The sequence below is a fragment of the Camelus dromedarius genome, chromosome 8, assembly GCF_036321535.1.
Source record: "Camelus dromedarius isolate mCamDro1 chromosome 8, mCamDro1.pat, whole genome shotgun sequence".
NCBI classification, from domain to species: domain Eukaryota; kingdom Metazoa; phylum Chordata; class Mammalia; order Artiodactyla; family Camelidae; genus Camelus; species Camelus dromedarius.
In genome coordinates, this window is record NC_087443.1 from 72,592,631 (window position 1) to 72,617,076 (window position 24,446).

The following is a 24,446-nucleotide window of genomic DNA, read 5'->3' on the forward strand; positions in this document are numbered from 1 at the left end:
TGCTATCCTCTACAGAACAGTGGAGATTAACTGGTGTAAAATTTCACTCTGTACTTGCAAACCCATCAAGCACTCTCTAAAGCATCCATCTGCTTTTCTGAAGACCAGAGTTTTACCTGGCTTGACAAACGGTCTCCAGGGACCAGGTCTCGAGTCATCGCTCCGTCTGGGAATCCGATCGTCATCAGCCCGTCTCGAGATCCGGTCGTCATCCACGTTTCTCCAAGGCCCCCTGTCATCATCTGCACCGCGCCTGGAAATCCTATCATCATCAGTACTCCTCCAAGGTCCTCGATCATCATCCAAGCCGCGCCTGGGACCCCGGTCGTCATCCATGCCCCGCCTAGGGCGATCGTCATCAGCGTTCCGCCAGGATGACCGCTCATCGTCCGCACCTCCTCTCCGCGGCCCCCGGTCCTCGTCCACCCCTCGTCTGGGTCCTCTGTCCTCATCGGCTGTTCGCCAGCTTCCTCTGTCCTCGTCCAGGCCTCGTCTAGGTGGTCTGTCGTCATCTGCGTGACGCCAGCTTCCCCTGTCTTCATCGCCAATTCGTCTAAGAGGCCTGTCGTCATCAGCATTACGCCAGGAAGGCCGGTCATCGTCTGCCCCCCGGCGAGAGAACCTATCTTCATCTGGACCACGTCTAGGGCCTCTGTCGTCATCCATGCTGCGCCGGGGACCCCGATCGTCGTCTGGTCTAAGAGAAGATTCTCTCTCTTCGTCATCCCCCAAACGCCTTGGTCGATCTTCATCTCTTCTATGCAGCCTCTCTTCAACCCTACCTTCTCCGCGTCTCCACTCCCTACAGAGCAACAAGCCAAAAATCTTTTAAGAGTAAATTTTCTTTGAAGTACATGACCCTTTTGGGAAATATCTCACTCACTCTTAAAAGTCACTTCAGTCTAAACTCATTAACCTAACAGAGTATGTTCCAATTAAAAAAAAAAAAATCACACAAAATTCAAACCTTGTATCAACATAAACCAGTAAGGAGACAACTGCCTTAAAAAGGTATCTCTGGTTTACAACAAGTACCTTATTTAGCAATTTCCAAATCTATTACTACAAGCTTTCAAAACTTAATTTCTGTGTAAGGGGTTATGACCAGCACTCTTACCTAGCACTAGCAGTCCTTTTAAAAGACGGTTTGATCTAACTTAATTCAAAGGACAAGAAAAATACATTATGAAATTGTTCATTTTTACTCTGAACTCAACACTATTAGTTTAATTAAAAAAAAAAACTGAAGCCCATTTCTCAAGATGTTTGTAAGTCAGTAATTACAGTAGCACTGAAGTGAACTATGAAAAACATACCAGTAATACACATGCATAAATTCACGGCTCTTTTTTCCCCACCCCAAAAATAAACTGTTAGAAAAACAGTAAGATATTAACAGGATCTATGATTATTTGGTACTATTTTCCTTAACGCTACTTACTTCTCTGGTGGGCCTCTTCTCCACTCAGAATCTGCTTCAGGTCCTTTTCTCCATGTGCCTTCTGAATCTCTATCTCCCCAACGAGAGTCCTACATTCATGGAAGTTAATAAGAGGCACTACATTGGCAACACTTACTACAACTACCAGTATTACCATTCAAGTGCTTTTGTACTTTACAGTAAACAATCTTAAGTTCTTAAATAAAAACAAGCTTTAAAATTCTGTTTCAGAACTTCTAGATCAGACTGATAGTACTGTGAAACTGGTGTTCTCATGTATTGCTGATGGCTTTATAAACTGATAAAACACCACTGGAAAGCAATTTGGCAGCATGCCCCTGGAACCATTCAAATTCTACAGATTTCCTTTGACCTAGAAATTCCCTTTTGCGAAAAAAAAGTCCAGTGCCCCAAAATGTACATCACAGTGGCAACTCAACAGAGGTGGAGCCAATGGACTGTCCAGTTGGGGATAGTTACATTATTTCCCTCTTCAAAATATTACATTGTCTTTGCAAATTATGGAAAGGTGTGAAGAGATACACACTCACCCTTAAGGTAAAAATGTAACTGGTACCACTTTTGTAATGGACAATGAACACAATCTTAATACAAACACCTCTGACACAGTGTGACTGATCCTACAAATGTAACCTGTGGCCACAATGGGACAAGTAAGAATACTCATGAAGACACAAATAATATCTAGGGGTGGAGTGGGAGAACTAAAATAAAAATCTAATAAAGTTGAGAATAAGTATGACCCCAAGTAGGTGAATAAAAGGATCTTTATTTAAATTTTAAAGCGTCTTGAAAACAAAATCCTCCAGTAGCAGCTGGTGAGAAGCAAGAGAGAAAAACAAGAATGGCCAGATCATGAGTCATCAGCCCTCAGCAGCTGCTGACTCTGAGCTGTCTCTTAAGATGGGAGTTGTTCTAAGAGACTTTCTCAAGTGGACCTTGTGGGAGAAGATATGAACTCAACTGTCGATGGTAACTTATGGTTACTACAATGGAGGGGACATCCACACCTAGAAGACGACAGTTCTCCCATCCTCCACACTCACTCTATAAATTAAACTCCACAAAGAATTCAAGTTAATCAGGTTTCACGGACAAATATTTGAACTTAGAAAAAGATTTTAGGGATGGCTATGACAGACATTAAACAAAAAAGAATTCTAAAAAACTAACATTATCACCAAAATTTTTAAGACAGTTGATAGATCAACAGCAGTAAAGGCCCTGCTGATGTATAAACAGAACAGGAATCTCAGAGAACCAGTCACAAAAGGACAAAGAGATGAAGACAGTAAGTGAAACATTAAGAGATAAAGAATAGGACATTTTTGAAAGGCCCAAATAAAGAAAAGGAGGGGAAAAAAAAATTCCCCTGAGTTAAGGAAATTCTATCTGCTCTAACCTAAGGAAATAGAAACCTGACTGACAGGGCACACATGTCAAAAAGGATGAGTAATAAAGACCATAAGCTTAGGCACCTAAACATGATTTGGTGAAATTTTTAAACCCTTTACCCTAATGACAGAGAAAATTCTAAAAGCTTTCATGGAATAAAGCAGACCATCTAAAGAAGTAACAAGACCAAGACTATTATCCTCCTTGCCCATATGTGACAGTGAGGGTAAGTCTCTAAACTTCTGAAGGAGGACGATTTTGAACTGGCTGGACCAATGTACCATTCACTGTTCAACTGTGAGAAACAAAACCTCTTTTGAGACATATCCAAGAATATTTGATAAAATACACAAAACAAAACAAAAATTATCTGTAAGGAGGAAAAGATGATCTACAATGGAAACATTTTAAACTAAATTATGTTTGCCAATACGGTTGTAAAACTTAAATTAATTCTAAAGAGAGAGATAACATTGTTTTAATGGACTGGAGGCAATAAAACTTAAAGGCATGCTCAAAATTTTGTTTTGTTCTGAAGAGAGGAAAGAGTTCTCAAAATTTAGACTGTGAAAGTTTAGACTTTGAAAAAAAATAGATGGCAATCACTAAGAGAATACAGAAAAACATGAACAGAGAAAAATTCTTAAGCTTGGCTTAAAGAAATGAAGGGGTGGCAAGGATATGGAAGCAAATAAAAAGCTCCAAACCAAAGGTTAGGAATAAAACCAAATGTAGTATGTTACACCATGTTAAAAGTGAACAGGTAAAACTAAAGACTTTCAAACTGAAAGAGAAGAAGGGGTCCACAGAACAGTTAAACAGAAGGTCGAAAACAAAAGGATGAACACAGATTTGCAAAAACTAAAAGAAAAAAATCTGCAACCCATAATCATGCAGTGATTTACCCCATTGTCTTCAGAAGATGAAGTAAATTAACAGGATGTAGCAAATTAAACACAATAACTCTGAATTCATACATACACACAGGACAACAAAAAAAGAATACTTATCCTACAGAAATTAGCAACAGGAGTTAACAAAACCAAAAATCTACCCACAGACACTATAAAACAGAAACTGAAGACCATACAGATAACTAACAACAGGTCCTCCAACAAAGAGAAGCATCTGATACAGGTGTGGGACAAATAAAGAAGCAGAGCAGGCAAGAAATCGTTACCTCTTACCTTAAAAAATAAGCATTATTTTATTTAAAGGGCAGCACGGGCACATCTCAGGAAAAAACGAAGAGCATGCAGGCAGATGTCACAAACACACGATAAAGTGTAACAGTAGCTCAGAACAGCTAGAGTACAGGTGACTGAGAAGAAAATGGTGACAGAAGAAGCTGATGAAAAAAGCAGCAAACCTAAAAGGCCTTGAATACTAAGGCATGTTTTCTGCCTTTGGCTCTAAGCAATGAGTACCAACCACAGGAAGGTCTGAAACTGCAGAGCAGGTGTAACAATCAAATATGCATTATGAGAAACCAAGCAGGCCACAACATAGAGGAATGCCCGAAGCTGGGGGAAGATTACGATCATGGAAAACAGTAAGACCAGTAAGTAATACAAGCAAAATTAAAATGTGAATTAAGGCAGGAACATAGGGACAGAAAGGAGGGAAGGGTGGATTCAAAACAATGTGATTAAGTGGTTAATAATGCCACCACCAACTAGGGAATTAGAGACAAAAGACAAAGGGGGTAACAAGGGTCAGTTTTGGACATGAGTGCATATTAAAAATAAAAATTTGGAGCAGCATTTGAATCACCTGGTAATCTTGTTAAAATGCAGGTTCTGATTCAGAAGGTTTGGCACTGGGCCTGATACTCTGCATTTCCAATAAGCTCCCATGGGATGTTGAATACTGCTGGTCCCCCAGATTCATCAGAGTATCCTCAGATCATCTTCCTAATTCATACCAACTCCTTTCAAGGAACCAAAACAGACCCCCTTCCATACCACTGTTATCTTTTGTCAAATACTTAAGTGTTTCACAGGATTAGTTCCTACCTGACAAGTATTCCAAACTGAAGTCCGTAAAATCCCAGCTTTGCTAAGACAAGTTTAATTCCACCCTACCCCCTTAGGAACCTCTGTCTTTGGGAAGATGAAACAATACTAGACTCTAGAAGAACAGACACGGACATGCATTAACAGGTGGGTCATGCAAGAGATCTGGCTGATAAACACACATCACATAGAAACAGCAATGTCTCTGCTTACCTTCCTAGAAAGTGCATCATCACCAAGTCTTCTCTCTTCCTCCCTACGACGTTCCCTTTCTTCAATTTCCAACTCCCTCTGGCGTTTTTTCCTTTCTACTTCTTCCAATTTCTTGACTCGCTCCTGATATTCTCGAAGTTCTTCCTCACGCTTTGCCCGTTCAGCACGCTCTCTCTCTTCTCGCTCTATATAACGTAATAGGTTACGAAGTGTGCCTCGTACCATACCCTTCCCCAAGTGCTAGACCTACTTTTCTGGTATTAAACAGACAGTATAATGTAGAAGGAAATTCCCTTTAAGAATTTTAAAATAATTTACTATCAGCTAAACTTGAATATCAGGAGACATTCAAGAAAACAAGTTTACGCCACTCAACACAACTAAAGTGATAGCAGAATCCCTCCCCGGTTCCTGAGCATCTGGGATGCCAGATAAAGGATCATTGGAGACTTCCATCTGGTATGTCTTCCTCAATAAATGTTAATATTATACAGAATACAGGGATAAAAATTAAAAAGCAGTATTAATTTTTCAAAGAACACCAAAACATGGAAATAAGCTGGCAGACAATGTAACATCCTCAGATATCAAACTGCAGAAAACTAAAAGTCAGGTTCTCAGAACCTGAAAACTAGCTACCTGTAGTTAAGCCAATGATCTTGGTCCCATGTTCCTCTAGCTTCTAAATAAGACTGTATAAACTGGACCTGACACCATCCTTGCCTTACCCTTCTACCTCGGTCCACACAGCTACCTTTTAGCATCTGTTCTTCTGCCCTCCTCTGCTCCTCCTCCTCTTTCTCCCTGTAGTAGGTTATTCTGCGTTCTTCTTTACGTTGCCTTTTACGCTCTTCCAAGCGATTATGTCTTTCTTCTGCTAACCTCTCTTCAAACTGTTTAAGTTTTTCCTATAATTGAATGGTTACCAAAAAAAAAGAAAGAAAATCCAATTTTTAAGAGCTGCAAACTGGCAGTAGATTTTATGTTTATAAAAGCATTGCAAGTTCTGTGGAACGATGGAAAGCAACCTTCCAGTATAAAAACCAGAATTTCCAAATGACCGAAGCTTTTCTCTCATGTCAAATTTTAAAAAATTTGAGGGGACACTATCTATATCCAGTGGGTTTATTTTTATACATAATAAATCCAAATGATTAAATTAGAACCTAAGAGCAGGACACTTTGATCTAATTTTTTCCTTTCTGAATCAGAGTAAACAAACGTTTGTATCAAAAGCAAATTTTATGCAGTCCACTTTCACCTTCAGAAAAATTTGTTCATAGTGATGATTACTTAGCCTATGGAATATTTTCAAGATATCCCTATGAAAATATTATTTGAATGACCATTATGAATGTTATTAGCTCAAGACAGAATGTACCACCATGTTAAAGAAGAATTCTTAAGGCAAAACTAAGAAGCTCATGAATAAACAAACGTTTCCCTCAAACCAGTAAGTTTACCTCATAAACAGACTGTCGTGCTGCCTTGAGTCGCATTACAAATAAATCTCTGTCTTCGAGCATTCGTGACATTCGGTTCTTATGTTCAAGAGCCTTTTCCCGTTCCAGCTGCATTGTAGTAATCTGCAAATAAATGATACGAAGTTAAATTTCAAAGCATTCATTATGTGATTACTAATTTATCCCAAATTCCAAGCTCTTTTGCCCTTTTCAATTTTGAAACGTAAGTATCATGTGAGCCAACATGTCATGTCCCAAGGAAGACAATCAGGGGCCGGAGATGGATAAAGATGACTTAGGGCATCTCTAAGGAAGTAAGAGGAAAAACCAAAATGTATATGACAAAACAAAATAATAAATATCTCATGGTATATAATAAGCACTGTTGTTTAATTATTAAAGGCATTTTCTTCCTTGAAAACTGGAGGTGTTTTTAACTGGAGGTTAAGGCAGAATGAAGCAGGATGAACTACTGATGTAAGAAAGCTTTTCGGGGGGTGGAGGGGAACAGAGTGCATACTTAGCATGCATGAGGTCCTGGGTTCAATCTCCAGCACCTCCATTAAAAATAAATAAAATAAAATAAATCCTAATTACCTCTCCCCTCCAAACTAAACCAAACCAAACAAGGAAAGAGAGAGAAAGCTTTTCCTTTTGGCTCCCAGGGAAACAAAGGCTTCAGGGCACAATGCAGCAGATCTCCAGTACTTTAGCTGGTCTCTAACACTGGTTTCTAATTTTATGTATTAAAAGAATTATCACACAAATACCAACTTCTAAAAAAAAAAATTGGAAAAACTGGCAACACTAGGCCCAGAAAGACAACAATCCAATGGAGCCATGAAGAGGCTGCATTCTCCACACTGCAGCCACCACAGGTATGTGTTGTCTCTTGCCTGTGGTTATTTTTTTAACCAGAATGAGGTCACCTGTTTTTACTACAAATCTGTAAGCATTTGCAAACCTTACATTTGTATCATTAGATGAATACATATAATATAGACTAATAAAACTAAGGAAGGAGCTATTTAGTCACAAAAGACCACAGATTGTGTGATTCCATCTGTAAGAAATATTCAAAATAGGATTATTTAGAGACAGAAAGGAGATTACTGGTTGCCACGGCCAAGGGGATGAAGAGAAAATGGAGAATGACTGCTAGTAGGTCCAAAGTTTCTTTTGAGGTATGCTCTAAAATTAGACCATTGCACAATTCTCTAAATATACTAAAACCATCAACTGCACACTTTATTGGTGAATTATGTGGCATGTGAATTGTATCTCCACAAAACTGTTTTTTAAAAAATGAACTTTTCAACTGTCCTTTTTATTTTACAAGTTTCATTTTTTTAATCTCTATTCTGAAAATATCTATCCACCAATCTGTCAGTATGTAGCCATTAAAGCACCATTTCTGACAAAATACAAAAATCAAATTTGAAACCTTGGTTCCATTACTGGCAGAGGACTTAATTACAGCTTATAGTCTAAAATACTACAATTAAATGTAAAACTTACTCTTTCTTCTTCTTGCTGTTCCCAAAGATCCATGTCTTTAATTCTCTGTTCTTCATAAGCACTCTTAATCAAAGGGATTTCTTCTAAACGTTTAGCTCTTTCAAAATAGTCAATCTGAGTATCATGAAAACAAATGGTGTTAAAAAAAACTTTTAACTTGGCATGTGAAGTTTACCAGTCCTTTCATTTACCTTTTTTTCTTGATTCTTCAGGCGTTCCTGAAGTTCCTTCTTTTCTTTTTCCAGTTGTTCAACCTGCTTGGCCATGATGAAATCTGGATCCAATTCTTCAAGGTCCTGAAAAGTAATATAAATGCACCATAATTAATAACATTAAAGTGCAAACAGTCAATATGGAGCACCATTTCTTTCTAGAAACAAATTCTAAATTGCTTCTTTTTTAACAATGAGCAAATGCTTGCAATGGGTAAGCTTAGGCAATATAAAAATGTTTTACAATAGCCTTATTTCCACTCGATTGTGGAGAAAAATTATGTAATCTTAATGCCTATTTCTTACTCCTCCATTCTACATATATCCAAAATCTAATTCAACAGTGGTTAAAAACTGTAGTCACTGAAAACAAATGCTTACTTCAGATTAAAGAACTAGCTGTATCAAAATGAGTGAAGTAACCGAATAACCAAAAATAAACCAATAAATGGTAAAGGGCTTTGCTTCTAAGAGACCTGAATAAAACTTAAAGTTTTTAATGCATAAGATACTACATACTTCAATATCAATATCTTTGAATGCTTTGGCACCCAGTTCTGTTTTCTTGATCTGCTCCAAACGCTCACGAACAGTTTTCTTTTTGATTTGTTCGTGTTCCTGTAAGATACGCTCCTTCTCTCTCTCCTTTGCTTCCTGTCGCAGCCTCTCTTCTTCAGCCTTCCGTACTTTCTGAAGTTCAGCTTCCCTCTGCTCCAGCTCCTCTTTCTCACGTTGAATATTCAGACTCTCAAGACGCTCTTTCCTTTCCTCAATTGTCTGACGGCGAGCCAAGATTCGCTGATGCTCTTTCCGTGAATTTTTAAGGTACGCAGTAACAGCCAACTGATGCTGTTCTTCTTTCTCTTGCTTCAAAAATAAATGCATCAAAAAAATTTTTAAGTGACACTCCATGGTATCAGACATCAAAACTATTAGTATATAATCCTGATGTATTACCATTACATGTATTTGCATTTAATAACAGAATGACATTATTCAAGCTACTGGTTCCCAGTATCAAATACTATGGCGCTCCTTCTATTCAGAGTCTTTAAGAGCAGGGACATAACTGAAGCACTTTTATCTGTCAGGCTCTTTTCTTTGAACCAAATTTACTTTAAAGTACTCAAGCCAAGGAGGAATACTAACAGATAACAGAGCTCACAAACAATAAACAACTTAAGCAGAGAGGAAAAGCCCAACCCCAGTGCTATCCGGAGAGTCTTCGTCCGTGGGGCCTGCTGTTGTCTGTGACAGTGCTCCTGTTCCCACACTACCTGTGCCGTGTATCTTCTACCCCGTGGAAGGCAGTGCAATGATCTGTGTATCTGATGAAGGCATTTGATAAAATACCCAAACTATCAAACACAACTGAAAAGGAAATATGTAATCAACCCCTTCTCTCAGACATCATCTCGAACCTTTTTGTTAAAGACATAAGGACCCTCAAAAATTCTGCAGTCCGTTTCTTCCAAAGATGCATACCAGTATATGAGCTGGCTTAATGACTTCAAGTGCTTTTGCAAGTACTGAGGACATGGCTGTCAGCTGATTTCTTATCTGTTCTGAAGGCATGCTTTGCAGATGAGGACCAATTGGAGCATCTTCTCGAGTAGCATAATTCAAATCAGATCCAAAACTAAGGGTCCGAGAGGTGTGGTCAATACGAACCTTTGAAAATTAAATGGTATTATCAATAGTTAAATCCATAAGTAAATATAGTCATTTGACAAAGGAATAACTTTTGATTAAAATTTCAAATGAATGAGAAAAAAACTAAAGAATGTTAAATATCAAAGCTAGAAGATTCTTTCAATAAAGCCTCAAAATAGTGCCACTGTACCAAAAGATGAGAAACAAAGAACGTGTGCTTTTAGCCCTCAAAGGCCTCCAACCTCCGAGTCCTCCTGAAGCACCTACCTGCAGGTCACAGTGCCTGGCGGCATCTACTATGGCCCGTTCCAGTTGGAAAGCATCAACAAAAGGAACCAGAGAAGTCAAACGAGAAAACTCAATGCTCTGATAAATTTGTGCCACCTGTATAAGAAACACAAGGTTAGTAATAATAGCTATCATGTATTCAGCATTTTTTACATGGAGTCTCGTGACAACCATGGAAAGCAGAAATTATGCCCATTTTTCAAAGAAGAGAAACTGAAGCTCAGAGTATCTATATTAACAGCACATTGCTGGAGCTGGAGTTACAACCCAAGGCTGTCAACCCCAAATCCTATGTTTTGAATCATCACATAATCCTTTCAAATCCTAGTTTCATAAAACAAAAAAAGCCCTAAATGGTCATGTATTTGTAGACAGAGACCTGCTACTTACCAAATTCATCTGAACATTTAATAAAATTGTCCGAAGGAGACTGGCAGCATTACTATTTAGTTATACTGCTAATTAACCTCCAACTATTTATATCGCACATAAGAAATAACACTGCTCACATACACAAGAGAAAGCAGGTCAATGAAATGTGCACAAATACTTAAGTGAACATGTAACACACACCCCCTCCGCCAAGTAAAACAAAGAGATGACAAAACAGGAGCATTAAGCTGTATTATAAACCATAATACTCAAATTTAAGTACGAGGTTGGACTAAAATATGTTAAAAGATTGACAATACTTAGGGAAAAAAGGCTATCTTGTTCACTACTGGTGAAAGTCTATAAATTGAATCTTTGAGGATCTGGTAAAGCTTTAAGTGTGCAGACTATGACTAATTCCACTTCTTAGCTACAGGAAGTCACACAAGTATGCTCACTGCTGCAACTTTTCCTATTAGCAAAAAGACTAAGATTTCCATCAACAGAGTTTGAATAAACCACAGTCCCTTTAGACAATGAAAAACTATGTAGGCATTAAAAGAAACGAGGTAAACATACATGGCTAACAAGGAAAAATATGCAAAGATAGTGGTCATCAAAAAAGGAGACAAAAACAGTTATGAATTATATAAAATAATTCTGTTTCAAATCAGATTAACAAAACTAATTTTTGGGGGGTGTGGATAGAATTTGAGGAGGCCTTCACTTTCTAGACCATTCCTAAATTTTTAGTTTAGTAATTTTAACAATCAAGGGAGAAATTCCAGTTCTCACATAAAACATTTTTTTTTCTTTACCTGCTGCAGAAGCCGGAGTATGGTGTTGTTTTGCAGCTGTGGGACGTACTGTTGTAATTCTGGTTCCTTTTCAGGTTGTTCTCTAACCCAATTTAGAACCTATGAAATCCATTAAATTGAGAGAGATTATATTTTCTATATAACAGATACTGAAACATTTGCGAAACTTTTCAATTTTCTTAACACAGAAAACCATCACATAAAGCAGAAAAAACACAAAGTGTAATAATATGAAGCTACTGATTCTTGTCTGAAGGTGACTGACAGCAATGGCTAAATTAGTCATGCTGCTAATTTACCTCCAAAGGTTTATTTAGCACATCAGAAATATCTTTTCTCTTGACATAGAGAAAAAAGACAATGAAATGTGCACTGAATTCAAACACATAGGAAAACACTTCTCTCTGAACAAATATAAGTATAACCTAAAACTACAAAAGGGCTGGCTACATGGTAATATAATCAAAGCTTACCTTTGTGACTCTCTCACAGAGTTTTAGTGGGTTAAATTCAACTTCCAGCCAATTGTAAAGGTCTTTTACTTCTGGGACAACATACTGTAGCACGTTGAATCTAACCTACAGTAAACAGAAGGTTTAACTGCTGAAGGTATTTTTCAACTGGGATTCTGAACTGATCATAGTTAAAGAAAAATATAAGACTGGAAATCTGGGAAATGACTGAAAGATTATCAAGCCTCAACCTCCTTTAAATTTACCAAAGAGGCATCTAGGACCTTTATGTTGAGTCTCTTGCCCCAAATTATGTAGCTCCCTATAGTGAAACCCCACAAGAATTTAAAAAGAAAATAAAAACTCATCAACACAATCAATAAAATATTTACAAAGACAAGTTGTGTGGCCAATACAGACTAACTTATTATTAGTAACAAATAAACTACCAAAAGTGACAAGTAACTATCACACACAAGTTATCACAGCACTACTTATAATCGCCCAAACTCAAAACAACTTTGGACACACAGGGATAGGTTTACATATTATATAGAAATGGTCAGAAAAAGAACAGCTACATTCAACACATGAATAAATTTCACAAATGGTGAGGAAAAGAATTTCACGTATTATTCCATTTATATGAAATCCAAATTTCACATAAAATATACAAGCAGGCAAAATTAATCTGGTGTTATTAAGTCAGGACAGTGGCTATTCTTGGGGGAAATGGGAAAGTGGTGACTGGAAAGGCCTTTGGAGAATTTACCCAATTACATTCTATGATTTTTACTTTTTAAAAAAAGTCATAGTTTGATAACATTTTAAGTTCTTATTTGAATAGACTAAACTTCCTTTCACAATAAAGATGCCGCTTGCATAACCTGCCTCACAAAGGAGACAAAAAAGTGGCATAATTTTATAAACTCCGAAACTGCTCATAAGCAAATCCTCTCTTACCTACGGCTCTAACTGTATGTAACGGCATGTGACCTTTATCCTTCACTTGTTGGGATCTGCTAACCCAAAAAGAAAAACTGCAGCGACATAACAAGACTCCAAAGCACAGGGTATGTACCCACTACAGACCAGGTTCCAAACTGAGGCAACTGCTGGCAGCCTCCATCTCCGAGAGGACGTCCAGACACTTGAGCACCCTAGTCTAACTCCAATCCAAAATGGGTACATGACTGATGCCCTACAACATATGAATACTTTCCTTGTCAGTGCCCTTACATCTTTTTCAAAATAAGATGTGATATAAGCATTCAAATAAAATTTCCCTAGCCCTAATTTCATTCCTATCTAGAAATTATTCTAGATTTTCCATTTAGCACCCTTTCCAAATAAAGAATATGCTGATAGGCTACCATAATTTATTGAAGCATATTTCTCTCTAAAATTAATAATAAACTGGCTTTCTAATCTAATAATCTTTTATGAACTTGATTACTTTGAGTCTGTTCCTTAGATATTGAAATCATTCTTTTGGTGATTATGAATTCAGTTATATGCATCCAAAGCTCAGGTCTCAACCTTGGACATACGGTGAACTCATTAAAATTTATAAAATGCCTCTTGGCAGTCAACTTATTTACTCACCTGGTACCAACCAGTATCCTCCTTATAAACTTAAACACTTATCTATGGGCACAATGAGGATTCTAATCAGGATGTCCCAGCTACCGACCTTGATTCCACCAACACTGAGCCCTGAATCAGTATCACAACAGATCAACTTTAACATGAGTGGCATGTACAGACATGGGCTCAAGAGATATGAATTACACTTCCAATTTGTTTTCAGTATTAAAAAAAAAAATTAAGACATATTTACTAGGAAGATCTCTTCCTAAACACAGTGCTGTTTTTATTACATTTAATCCTATTTCAGTCCCATAAAAACCTGTCTAAACACAAAGTTGATTTTTGCAAGTGACAGCAGAATAAAACAAGGAGGCATACAAAGAGAGAGAAATACTACTTTAGAGATTAAATCTTTGCAAAAGTTGCCCACAGAAGGAATCTGCCTTGCTACTATAACAGAGAACTATGCAACAGGAGAAAACTGTTGCCATTTAGAAAATGTATTCATTTTTACCTAAATTGATTGATTCTGTCAGAAAAGTAAGGCCTATCTGTTATCTCTAGTAACTGTCCCTCTGTTTCTCTTGTCCTAAAGTAATTTGCTGAAAGTGTATCACAATAACCAGTAAGTCTGACTATCGCGAATCAGAATCCCTAACATCTAAGCTCCTCTAGAGTGCAAATGCCATGTATCACTTGCCCAGCACGAACAGACTCGCATGACGAATTTCCACTGAATTAAAGATTCCAACGTAAAACACTGTGAAGATACATAAGCCTTAGGTTCCATATTTTGAAAATTAGTATATACAGTGGGTAAAACATAGAAAAGTGCATTTTAAAAAGCACTTCACACACAATTTCAGTGCACAGCCCTAATTAAAAACCAATGCCTTAGCAACAGACAATGAAAGTTTAAAAGAGAAAAAAGTTGGAAGTATTCAGCTGTCCAGAATTGGGCTTAATCTACTTCACATTCCTCCCTAGCCGTATCCGAGTAACACCTGTCAGCTTGGTGTTTTCCTACAGCCCCTGAAACAAGCCATGAACCTTCCTCCCCATCGTTACTTCCACTCTCACTACTCCTCTGAGCTAGTCCAAGTCTCATCATCAAATTTAACTCCAGCTGAGACAAATCACCTCAACTGAATACGATGCTGACTTACACCAGTGGTTCTCAAACTTGTCCGTGCATCAGAAAGCCCTGGCAGTGCAATGGAATTTCCAGCATGTCATCATAAATTATAAAACCTAACCAGACAGCTTTCTGTTTAAAGCCATCAGAATACTAAACTTATACCAACCATGTCATTAATAAGGCCAATCCGCGTTGGTGGAGCCTGCAGGCCTAGCAGTGTTGCCAGGCGACGCTGTTTTTCAACTATAATGCCGTCCATATCCAAAAGTCGAGCAATGTCAGTACGTTCAGGGGTGATAGGGATGGAAAGAGTGGCCAGAAGAACTCTAGTAGACATTCTGGAGAATAAAGTTACAATCTGTTAAATCTATAAATATTACTCGATAAGCAGAAAGACATTTCTCTTTAATCATCTAGTAAAATATGCCAATGACAGAATACGCACACCACCACGGGGACCTGGACTCATAAATATTATTCGTCAAAGCATGGGATTAATGAAAAGATTACTTTAATTTCTTTAATTACATTGTATTCCTTTAATTAATTTAATGTCTTTCTTTTGAGCTATGCTAAAAGGAATACTTCATCTACCCACTTAGTGTGGTCAATGTTGTCTAGCTACAGAAAAAGACTAGAGGTTAAAAAGGCAGAAGACACATCTGTATACCCCACACTTCCTTACAGAAACAATTAAGGCAGCTTTTAAAACTGAGGAAAATGACAATAAGAAAGGGGGTAAATTACAAAGAACATAAGTGAACACAATTATGGGAGACGCGGGCCAAAAGCTAAATTTTATCTTCCCTAAAACAAAAGAGGAGAAGTCAGGTTGAACTTAGAGCACCAAAGGACACTAAGGATTGTGGGCTCTGGAGCCAAAGAGTCAAGGGAAAGAATCTGAGCTTCACCATTTCCAAGGCTGGGACCTTAGAGGCAAGATACTTAATTTTCTGGGTCACAAGATTGTTGTAAAGATTAAGGAAAATAATACACACAGAGCAATTAACGATTATGACGGTACTCTCACAGTAGTAATGGGAGAGCATAAAAACACTTTAAAGAAAATCAAGTTTTTCATATCCTAAACAGACATGGATCACGTAAGAGGTAGTAAATGACCTAATGAGCACTGTCCTCAAGAGTTTCCAATAATAACTCAGCCATAAAAAATAATGAAATAGTGCCATCTGTAGCAACATGGATGGAGTTGGAGACTGTCATTCTAAGTAAAGTAAGCCAGAAAAAGAAAGAAAAATACCATATGATATCACTCATGTGGAATCTATAAAAAAAAAAAAAGACAAACGAACTTACTTTACGAAACAGAAACAGATTCACAGACATAGAAAACAAGCTTATGGTTACGGGGTGGGGGGTGAGAAGGGATAAATCAGGAATTCGAGATTTGCAGATACTAATATATATAAAATGGATGGCAAATTCATACTGTATAACACAGGGAACTATATTCAGTATCTTGTGGTAACCTATGAAGAATGTGAAAACAAATATATGTATGTTCATGTATGACTGAAGCATTATGCGGTACATGAGAGATTCACACAACATTGTGAACTGACGACACTTCAATAAATACATATATATATATAAACAAAGTTTCAAAAAATATATACCAGAAAAATTCATTTAGTTGGTTCCATGCATTGCTGTAAAGCTACAATTTGGTGTACATAGTTCTACTAGAGGCCAAAATAACATGGTCTGCCAATAAGAGATGGTATGTGAGTTACCTAAGTCCAACTGAAATATGTAATAAAAACCAAACATAACTGAAAGAAAAGTATGCAATGTTAAAAAATAAAATGGTCTTTAGATTATTAGGTTATAGACTACATGTATATAAAAAATGCACACACCAAATACTCTATAGTTAGGAAAAAGTTACTCGATAGAAGTATTCATTTTTTCATCTAATTAGCTCTTAGATTCTAAATACCTGTATGTGGATAGAAAGCTCATACCTTAACACTGTCTTTAATATTCCATTTTTTCAATTGGAGAGTTGGTTATCAGATAAAAGATAGCTACTGAAGACAAAGACTACTGCCCAAGAACAATGCCTGGAGACACTTTTGGTAGTTACAACTAGAGAGATTGCTAATGGCATCCAGTGGGTAAACCAGGGATGTTGCTCAAGACCCTAAATGCACAATCCCCCACAACAAAGATTTAACTAGCCCCAAACATCAGTAGTGCAGAGATTGAGAAACCCCAACCTAGAAAACACTACCATGCCACTTATAAGATATTCCTTTCATAATTTCAATACTATTCACCGGTAATATTCTTACCTTTGCATCTCTTCTTGTGTAAGATTCTTTCTCATTTCTCTAGATAGATGGTAAAGACGATGGAGCGTAGATGCATGAAAAAGAGCGTTTCCAGATTTCCAAAACACAGTTGAGACTTTGTTATAGTAATTTGCCATCAACTGAGGTTTGGGTGGTTTTTTAGACAAGGAGAACAGCCCATGAATATCTTCCACAGCTTTGAATGCTTCCTAAAATTAGTGGTATAAATCATAGTCAGTGCATTCTAAACAACAACAACAAAAATCTAACTCAAAATCTCTTTATGAAACTTAAAACACAGAACACTTAAGAACAAACGTGGCAAATAAAATGACTTCATGTGTGGTTTTTTTATTCATCTTTTAATTTATTATCTGATATAGTTCAGAAAAATGTCACAACTACAAAAATACTAAATCCTGGGTGGGGGGGCGCCCTCAGTGGTAGAGTGCGTGCTTAGCCAAGTTCCTGGATTCAATCCCCAGTACCTTCATTAAAAAATAAATGGACCTGATTAGCCCCCAAACACATCCAAACAAACCAAAAAAGAAAAACAAAACAAAACAAAAAAACCTTAAATCCTTAAACTTCTTAAACTGCACAAACCTAAAACAAGGTGTGTATTATCAGACCACTTGAGGGAATATGTTATAAAAATCTGGAACAATGTAAAACACAATATAGAGGTTATTTTTGAGTGATAAGATAATGAAGGATTATTTTCTTCCTTTTATTCATCCATTTTTTTCCTATACTAAATGTTTACTTGTCTTCTACAGAACTTTTTTTTTCTTCTTTAGTTAATCAAGTACTATTTTAAGGGTGTCCCTACAGAAAAGGAAAATATTATGAGGAGAGAGCAGGAAATCACCATTTTCACTTGGCTGAAAAACTACCCATTTTTGGTTTCTTACTTTGCAATTTCAATTACATTTGGGGAGGGTGGTGTCAAATATATAAAAACAAGTTATGACTACAAGATCATGCGAAAGAAAATGTCTTTGCAGAATTCTTAGAGTAAGAAGGCCATGTTGAGGACAAGATTCCCAACACTACTGAACTCTCCAATGTAGGATACTCGCCGTGCACGCTGACTAAGCCAAGGCAGCACTGAGAAACCCAGAACCTAGCGCAGCACTTCTCCAACTATCTGCAGTAAGGGGCAAATCTGTCTTTGTAATTTCTAACCTGTCATCACCAATACTTTTATAAAATACAATAAAATTACTATAAAAATAAATCGGACAAACAAACTCAGATTTTTAAAATATGAGTAAACCGACACAAAACTACCATGAAATTGTCACTTTAAAAATTTCGTACATGCATAGTCTATACTTATTTCATCACCAGGCACTAAGCCACACTTTCAGCACAAAAAAATGAACCAAGTCTGAACAAGATTACATGACTTGGCTCAGAATTGACACCAGGCATTTAGAACCAAAATACCTGAGATTTCCCATCCAGAACTCTTCCTACTCTATCAGACAACCTTAAATTCATCACCCATCTATTGAAATTAACCAACAGATACCCAGATGCAAATACTTATTAAGAAAGAAAAAAACAGTAAAATGAGCTGTTATTACTACAAATAAAAGCTAATAGTTCACAACATACCTGCCACAATTCCATGCTGATAGCACTGTCCAACTGAACAAGCCTGGTCTCCAAATGCATGGACTGGCTCTCTGGATTATTAAGATTGATTGCTGTACTTTGGTTATGGTGGCGTTGAATCTGAGACAAGTGCATTCTCAAATTGTCACACAGCTTACGGAATTCAGCCTTACGGGTATATTGGAGGCAGAATTTGAAAGCTGTAAGCATAATCGTAAAATAATTAGGTAATTTAATTTCCACCATCAAATTAAGTATTTGAATAAGTTTTATTTCAACAAGATTTACCAAACTCACCATCAGTCTTTAGAAGTGACCTGTGTCATAACTCACTTCATGTGCCCTACCACCTTTTTAGACATTTTCATCAGTCCTGATCTAGGACTAAAATATGGTTCTGGGAGAGTTTATAAATGGGAAGATATTCAAGTTTAGGTCTAAGAGGGAATCACCTTTCAAACACTTACCACTTCAAATCCTAAAAGAACAAAAAAATTCTGGTCTGAAGTACAATGAACTTTGTTACCTAATTTACATAGAAAGCAAAAAGCTTCTGCACTAATTAAAACTGAGTAACACAAATTTGGGATTTATGGTAACCTAATTTCAACTGTGTACACAGATATAAGTGTAAATGAACTACTTGCTCCATCATTAAAATACAAAGTAATTTTCTACTGTCATATATGCAATACTAGAGTAACATTTTTGGATATCCTCTGTCCTTCCCTTAAGAAAGAGTATTTCTACTTCAACAGGTCTAAAACAAAGGGATGCAGTTTAACTTCAAGTTATGCTTTATCTCAACTGTTATCAAAACCTCCTAGTTTACTTGTGTTAAACGCAAATTCACATATGCTAGCCACGTAAGCAAAACAAAACACAGATCCTAAGACTCCAAGTAAAATATTCTTAGTCACAAAGTCACTTAAAATTTGAATAAATGAATGCCAATTATCCCCATATTAAAAAGAATGGCAACACAAGCATGTTCTTAAGGCCAAAATAAGAAAAACCAAGAGCCACTCTCAAGTCACATATAGTTAAAAGGCTGAGGGGAAAAAAGGCTGCATTGACAGCAAGGTAAGTGACAGTAAGGCAAAGAGACAAGATTAGGAACAGACTTAACACAGTTCTTCAGATTAAAAGTGCACGCAGTGTTAACTACTAAGTACTTTTTATGATGATCCTGAGTCATCAAGGTTTAGTTCTATATACAGTAATACTGTTTAAGAAAGGAAAAATGTATTTTTCATAGAATTACGTAAGTTTTCAGGAGCTTAAAAAGACCTTAGAAACCCAGTGTATGGTTAAGAAGCTTGCCTAAGAATATGCAGTGGAGTCAAAAGTAGAACTCAAGTTTACCAGAAAGCAATCAAAAAGTTCAAAAAGTTAAGTTTATCCTTTCAGTCACTTGGAAAATTCCAAAATGACTTTAAACGGTCTTTCAGACATCAGGGGAATACATTCCATATAGAACTAATAAAATAAATTTCTTACAATCACTTATTTAATATTCAAATGAATGCTAATCATGTTCCAATAAGAATAAAAACTATGTAAAATAAGTACAATGGAGAAAATGTTACCTTTAACAGTTAATCTTTTGCAAAATCTATCCTTTAAGTCAACGTTTCAAGTCAGTTCTTGTTTTACCTTGTTGGGCAATATCATGGTAGAGACGCTCCACTCTAGAATTGTTTCGAAGAAGGTCCAAACACTGTCTGTATGATTCCCACAGGAACTTAACCCATGGAGTTAAAAGTAATCTGTCAGTACGATCCTGAGTGTCTTCACCACTTACAGCACTTAAGAGAACACTACAAAAATATTTTAAAACGTTGAAAACAATTTTAGACATGGTTTCCTACTTTGCCACTTGATTATAAAACAAAAACCAACAATGATCATTACAAAATAGTTCAAATTTTTCCTACAACTTTGGACACAACTTTGGACTAAAGCTATCACTTAGTGTCGAAGTATTTGAATTTCCAATCTGTATTACAGCCCTTTAAGTTAGCATATACCCTCCTATCTAATAGCTGTAATTTTCCACTTCTATGAATTTTGAACAGTGCATGACTTTTGGGGGTTATCATACATTTAAAATTTCAAAGATAAGCATTCTTTCTAATAAACAGCTACTTCAAATGGGGATGATGGAGACACATGTAAAGAAAAACACTGAGAAAAATGTATTTAGCAATTTAACCCACATACCTCTCAGGGGTTTGAATATTATCCAGATCCTCTATATCTAAGACCATCTGCTGGGATTCTTCTTTAGCAGCTTCAGTTTTCTCCTCTGCCAATTTCAAATATGCCCTAACAACATCCTCTAGAGATTTGATGTTTACCTAACCAAAAAAATTAGTAAAATAAAAATAAAACACTTTTCCTAACAAACCATAAAGTATTGTAAAAGCAAATTTTATGATATAAAATACTAACTTTGAGAGGAAAGCTCCTCTGTAAATTAGAAGCACTTATTAATAGACACACATTATAACACGTTTTATATATAAATAATACTATGCATTAACATAATGTAAAGAAAATAGAAAATGCACCCAACAATGATGGATTATATATGATTTTAGTTTTTTGCACCCTTATATATTTCCCGATTTTCTATAATGATACTATTTCCATAATTTAAAAAGCGAGTTTGAAAAAGAAACTCAGCTGTCCATACCTGTTGACAGATGTTCTTATACTGGTATAATCCTTCTTTAGCCAAGTGGCTCTTGCGAAGATCCACACAAAGTTCCAAGTATTTCAACATAATTGGCTCGTGTATCTTCTGCCATGTTCTGTGTTTCTTACTTTTCATAACATCATAAAGAACATCCAAAGCAGGCTGCTTTTTGCCAACCTCAAGAAATTCTGGAAAAGTAATTCAGGAGAATTAAGATCAGTTATTTAGACTATACAAAAGTCTAAATCTTGCTTTCTAACTTGGCGGTTTTAATTTTTGAACCCGCCACCATCTCTTTTGAGGTCACATTTATTTTTTACTTCTAAAGCTACTCCAAAATTATCCAATAAAACAATGAAAAACTGTACTATCTTAAATACAGTCTACAGGTAAAACTAGATTTCACTCAATTCCTCTGTACCAATCATATTTAGGTTATTTTAAAGTTCCAGAAATTGAAATCATGAGGGGAAAAAAATCTTGCAAATGCAGAAAAGTATAATTTCAATCACAGTGATATGGCTGATTTTGTTATTTGTTAGTTTATGTTAAGACTTGAAGCAGAAAAAACACTAGATTGACCTTCTTCCTTTAAGATCAATTGACTATGTGGGTCTATTTCCGGACTCTCTTTTGATCGTTCTTTACTGATCTATGTGTCTAGTCTTTTGCCAATACCTGTTTTTTTTTATTATTGAAATAAAGTCAGTTTTCAGTGTTGCATCAATTTCTGATGTACAGCATAATGCTTCAGTCATACATGTATATATACATACATTCGTTTTCATATTGTTTTTCATTACAGGTTACTACAAGATAACTGAATATAGTTCCCTGTGCTAACACCTCACTGTCTTGATTACTGTAGCTTTATAGTAAAGTCTTGATATCAGGTAGTGTGAGTGCTCCAACTTTGTTCTTCAGTATTGTGTTGGCTATACAACATCTTTTGCCTTTCCACGTAAACTTTCGAATTAGTTTGTAGGTATCTCCAAACAGCTCACTGGGATTTTCATTTGGATTTTATTGAACTTATCTTTCAAGTTTGGAAGAAATGACAATAATATTTAGTCTTCCAATCCATGAGCCCGTAATATCGCTCCACTTATTTATCCTAGTCTAACCATGAGAAAGACATTAAGATGAATCCCAGTTGAGAGACATTCTACAAAAATACCTAACCAGTAATCCTCAAGACCATCAAGGCCATGAACAAGAACCTGTCACAACCAAGAGAAGCTAAGGAGGCGTGACAAGTAAATGTAATGTGGTATTCTGAATGGGACCCTGGTATGCAAAAGGAACATTAGGGAAAGCTGACGAAATATGAACAAAGCATGGACTTCCCTGAAAAACAATGTATCAGTACTGGTTCATTAATTGTGACAAACGTACCAACAGATATAAGATATTCATTAACAGGAGAATCTGCATGTGGTGTACAGGGGACCCTCTGCACTAGCTTTACAATAACTGTGTAAATCTTTAAACTTCTAAAATTAAAAGTTTATATTTCTAATTGGGAAAAAAAATTTTAGAATGAAGAGCAAAGAAATGTATACTCTTGAATTCTCCGCCTAAACCTGAAGGCATTCTGTGTGTGGCAACATTTCAAAATCAGTTCCAATCTTAAGAGTTTATGTATGTTGCTCTTTTCGAATTCAATCAAAAGTAAAGGCTCCTCTATCACATTATTTCTGACCAAGGTTAAAATTTATCTTGTTTTTTCTCATCTTTTATTTTCTTTTGTACAAACACTTAATAGACCGGGGAGGGGGTGGGTATTTTTCTGGTTATGTTCAATTTAAAATTCAGTAATCACAAAATTACACACACACACAAATCTTTCCAATGAACATTTGAAAAATAATTTAACAAAACTAAACTCTAGTTTACACTACAAAAAGTCATAAAACACTTCATCTCCATTTTTAAATCATTGTTTATTTTCCTCCTATGAAATCTTTGACAAAAACATTATGAAACTGCTAGGCAAATAGGCAAAGCTGCCTCAAAGTTAGATAATTTACTAGATTTACAGATTTAGTGCCATTTCTGTTATTTCTTCTTCCAATTATCACATCTTTCAGGAACACTGATTCTGAACATTCCCTTCTCCAGGAAAACTAGAATAATCCAACTCTAGTATATTAAAAAGCTTGCAACAGGATACATCACAAAACACAATGAAATAAGTATCTTTAACACAATATCCTACATCATTCCATACTGTATCAAATCATATTCCTCACATGCAAATGAATATAAACGCCTTTTCAATATTATAAGAGTCTCAATATCAATCCTGCCAAATACGAGAAAGGCTATTTTCAGTTGAGTCAATTTTATTACCAAAAAAAAAAAAAAAAAAATCCTACAAAATGAAACAAAGGTGTAATACAACCAGATACTTTGTTAGAATAAGACTTTACTGTTTTAACAGGAGGACCTACCCATCTTCTTCCCAGAGCATGCATACAGGTCGTTTTAAAATCCAACAGTACTTTTAAGTGTTTTGACAACTATTTAACAAAAACAGTCTCTATCAGCCAAAAATTTGGAAGAGAATGTTTTTAAATGTATCCTTTACATTAAGAATATCACAGCAGTACCACCAAAATGATCTATAATATCCAATTTCCAATCTTCCGTTGAGGATTCACATCTCACACTACTGTATGTACTACTGGAGGTAAGCACTGTCAATGTGCTTGTAACATGGATTAGGCACGTGGAGAGTTAAAGGTGACAACTGGCCCCAGCATGATGTGATGACAAAATACTAAAGTGTCTAAAAATAATTCACTTTCCCAATCTCATATTTTTAAATGAGTGTGTTATCTTAATGTCATTCTAAAAACTAGTAAGTCTTGTTTAGTGATAGAACTGGAAGTACTTTTTATTTCCTAAACAGCCAATCAAAATTAATGATCACAAATTCCATACTTTTAAACTCTGAAATAGTTTCTAACAAACCAAAGCAAATGCATTAAAAATATTTTTTTAAAAAGGACACCCCCATCACCAAGAAAAAAAAAAAAGAAAGAAAACATGGATACTAGACAACGATGTTTTTAAAAGAAAAAAAAAAACATGAATAGGAACAAGTATATGATAATCCATGATGGTGAGTTCCTGTCTTTATCCTAACATATCTAAGGATTTAGTTCCTCTGAATTATCTAATTAGGGAGAAAAAAGCTTGAGGCTAGAAAAAAT

At 36.1% G+C, this 24,446-nt stretch overlaps 1 protein-coding gene and 2 non-coding genes across 3 annotated transcripts in view; all 3 read right to left on the minus strand.

The window, feature by feature from the left end:
* Positions 1–24,446, minus strand: part of EIF3A (eukaryotic translation initiation factor 3 subunit A) — a 32,593-nt gene that overhangs the window by 5,241 nt on the left and 2,906 nt on the right. Inside the window, exons 2-19 of the mRNA XM_031461850.2 lie at positions 21,226–21,416; positions 20,751–20,887; positions 20,184–20,347; positions 18,528–18,727; positions 16,905–17,113; positions 14,756–14,927; positions 11,883–11,987; positions 11,410–11,508; positions 10,199–10,315; positions 9,764–9,949; positions 8,798–9,145; positions 8,258–8,362; positions 8,067–8,180; positions 6,549–6,671; positions 5,840–5,993; positions 5,086–5,270; positions 1,442–1,530; positions 117–802 (exon numbers count right to left, since the gene is read on the minus strand). Coding sequence (XP_031317710.1) covers positions 117–802; positions 1,442–1,530; positions 5,086–5,270; positions 5,840–5,993; positions 6,549–6,671; positions 8,067–8,180; positions 8,258–8,362; positions 8,798–9,145; positions 9,764–9,949; positions 10,199–10,315; positions 11,410–11,508; positions 11,883–11,987; positions 14,756–14,927; positions 16,905–17,113; positions 18,528–18,727; positions 20,184–20,347; positions 20,751–20,887; positions 21,226–21,416 — 3,384 coding nt within the window. The remainder of the gene's footprint in view (positions 1–116; positions 803–1,441; positions 1,531–5,085; positions 5,271–5,839; positions 5,994–6,548; positions 6,672–8,066; positions 8,181–8,257; positions 8,363–8,797; positions 9,146–9,763; positions 9,950–10,198; positions 10,316–11,409; positions 11,509–11,882; positions 11,988–14,755; positions 14,928–16,904; positions 17,114–18,527; positions 18,728–20,183; positions 20,348–20,750; positions 20,888–21,225; positions 21,417–24,446) is intronic.
* Positions 10,634–10,763, minus strand: LOC116156126 (small nucleolar RNA SNORA19). Its single transcript, XR_004139985.1, has one exon. It is a non-coding gene; the product is annotated as a small nucleolar RNA SNORA19 (small nucleolar RNA).
* Positions 11,654–11,782, minus strand: LOC116156128 (small nucleolar RNA SNORA19). The gene has a single exon (XR_004139986.1). It is a non-coding gene; the product is annotated as a small nucleolar RNA SNORA19 (small nucleolar RNA).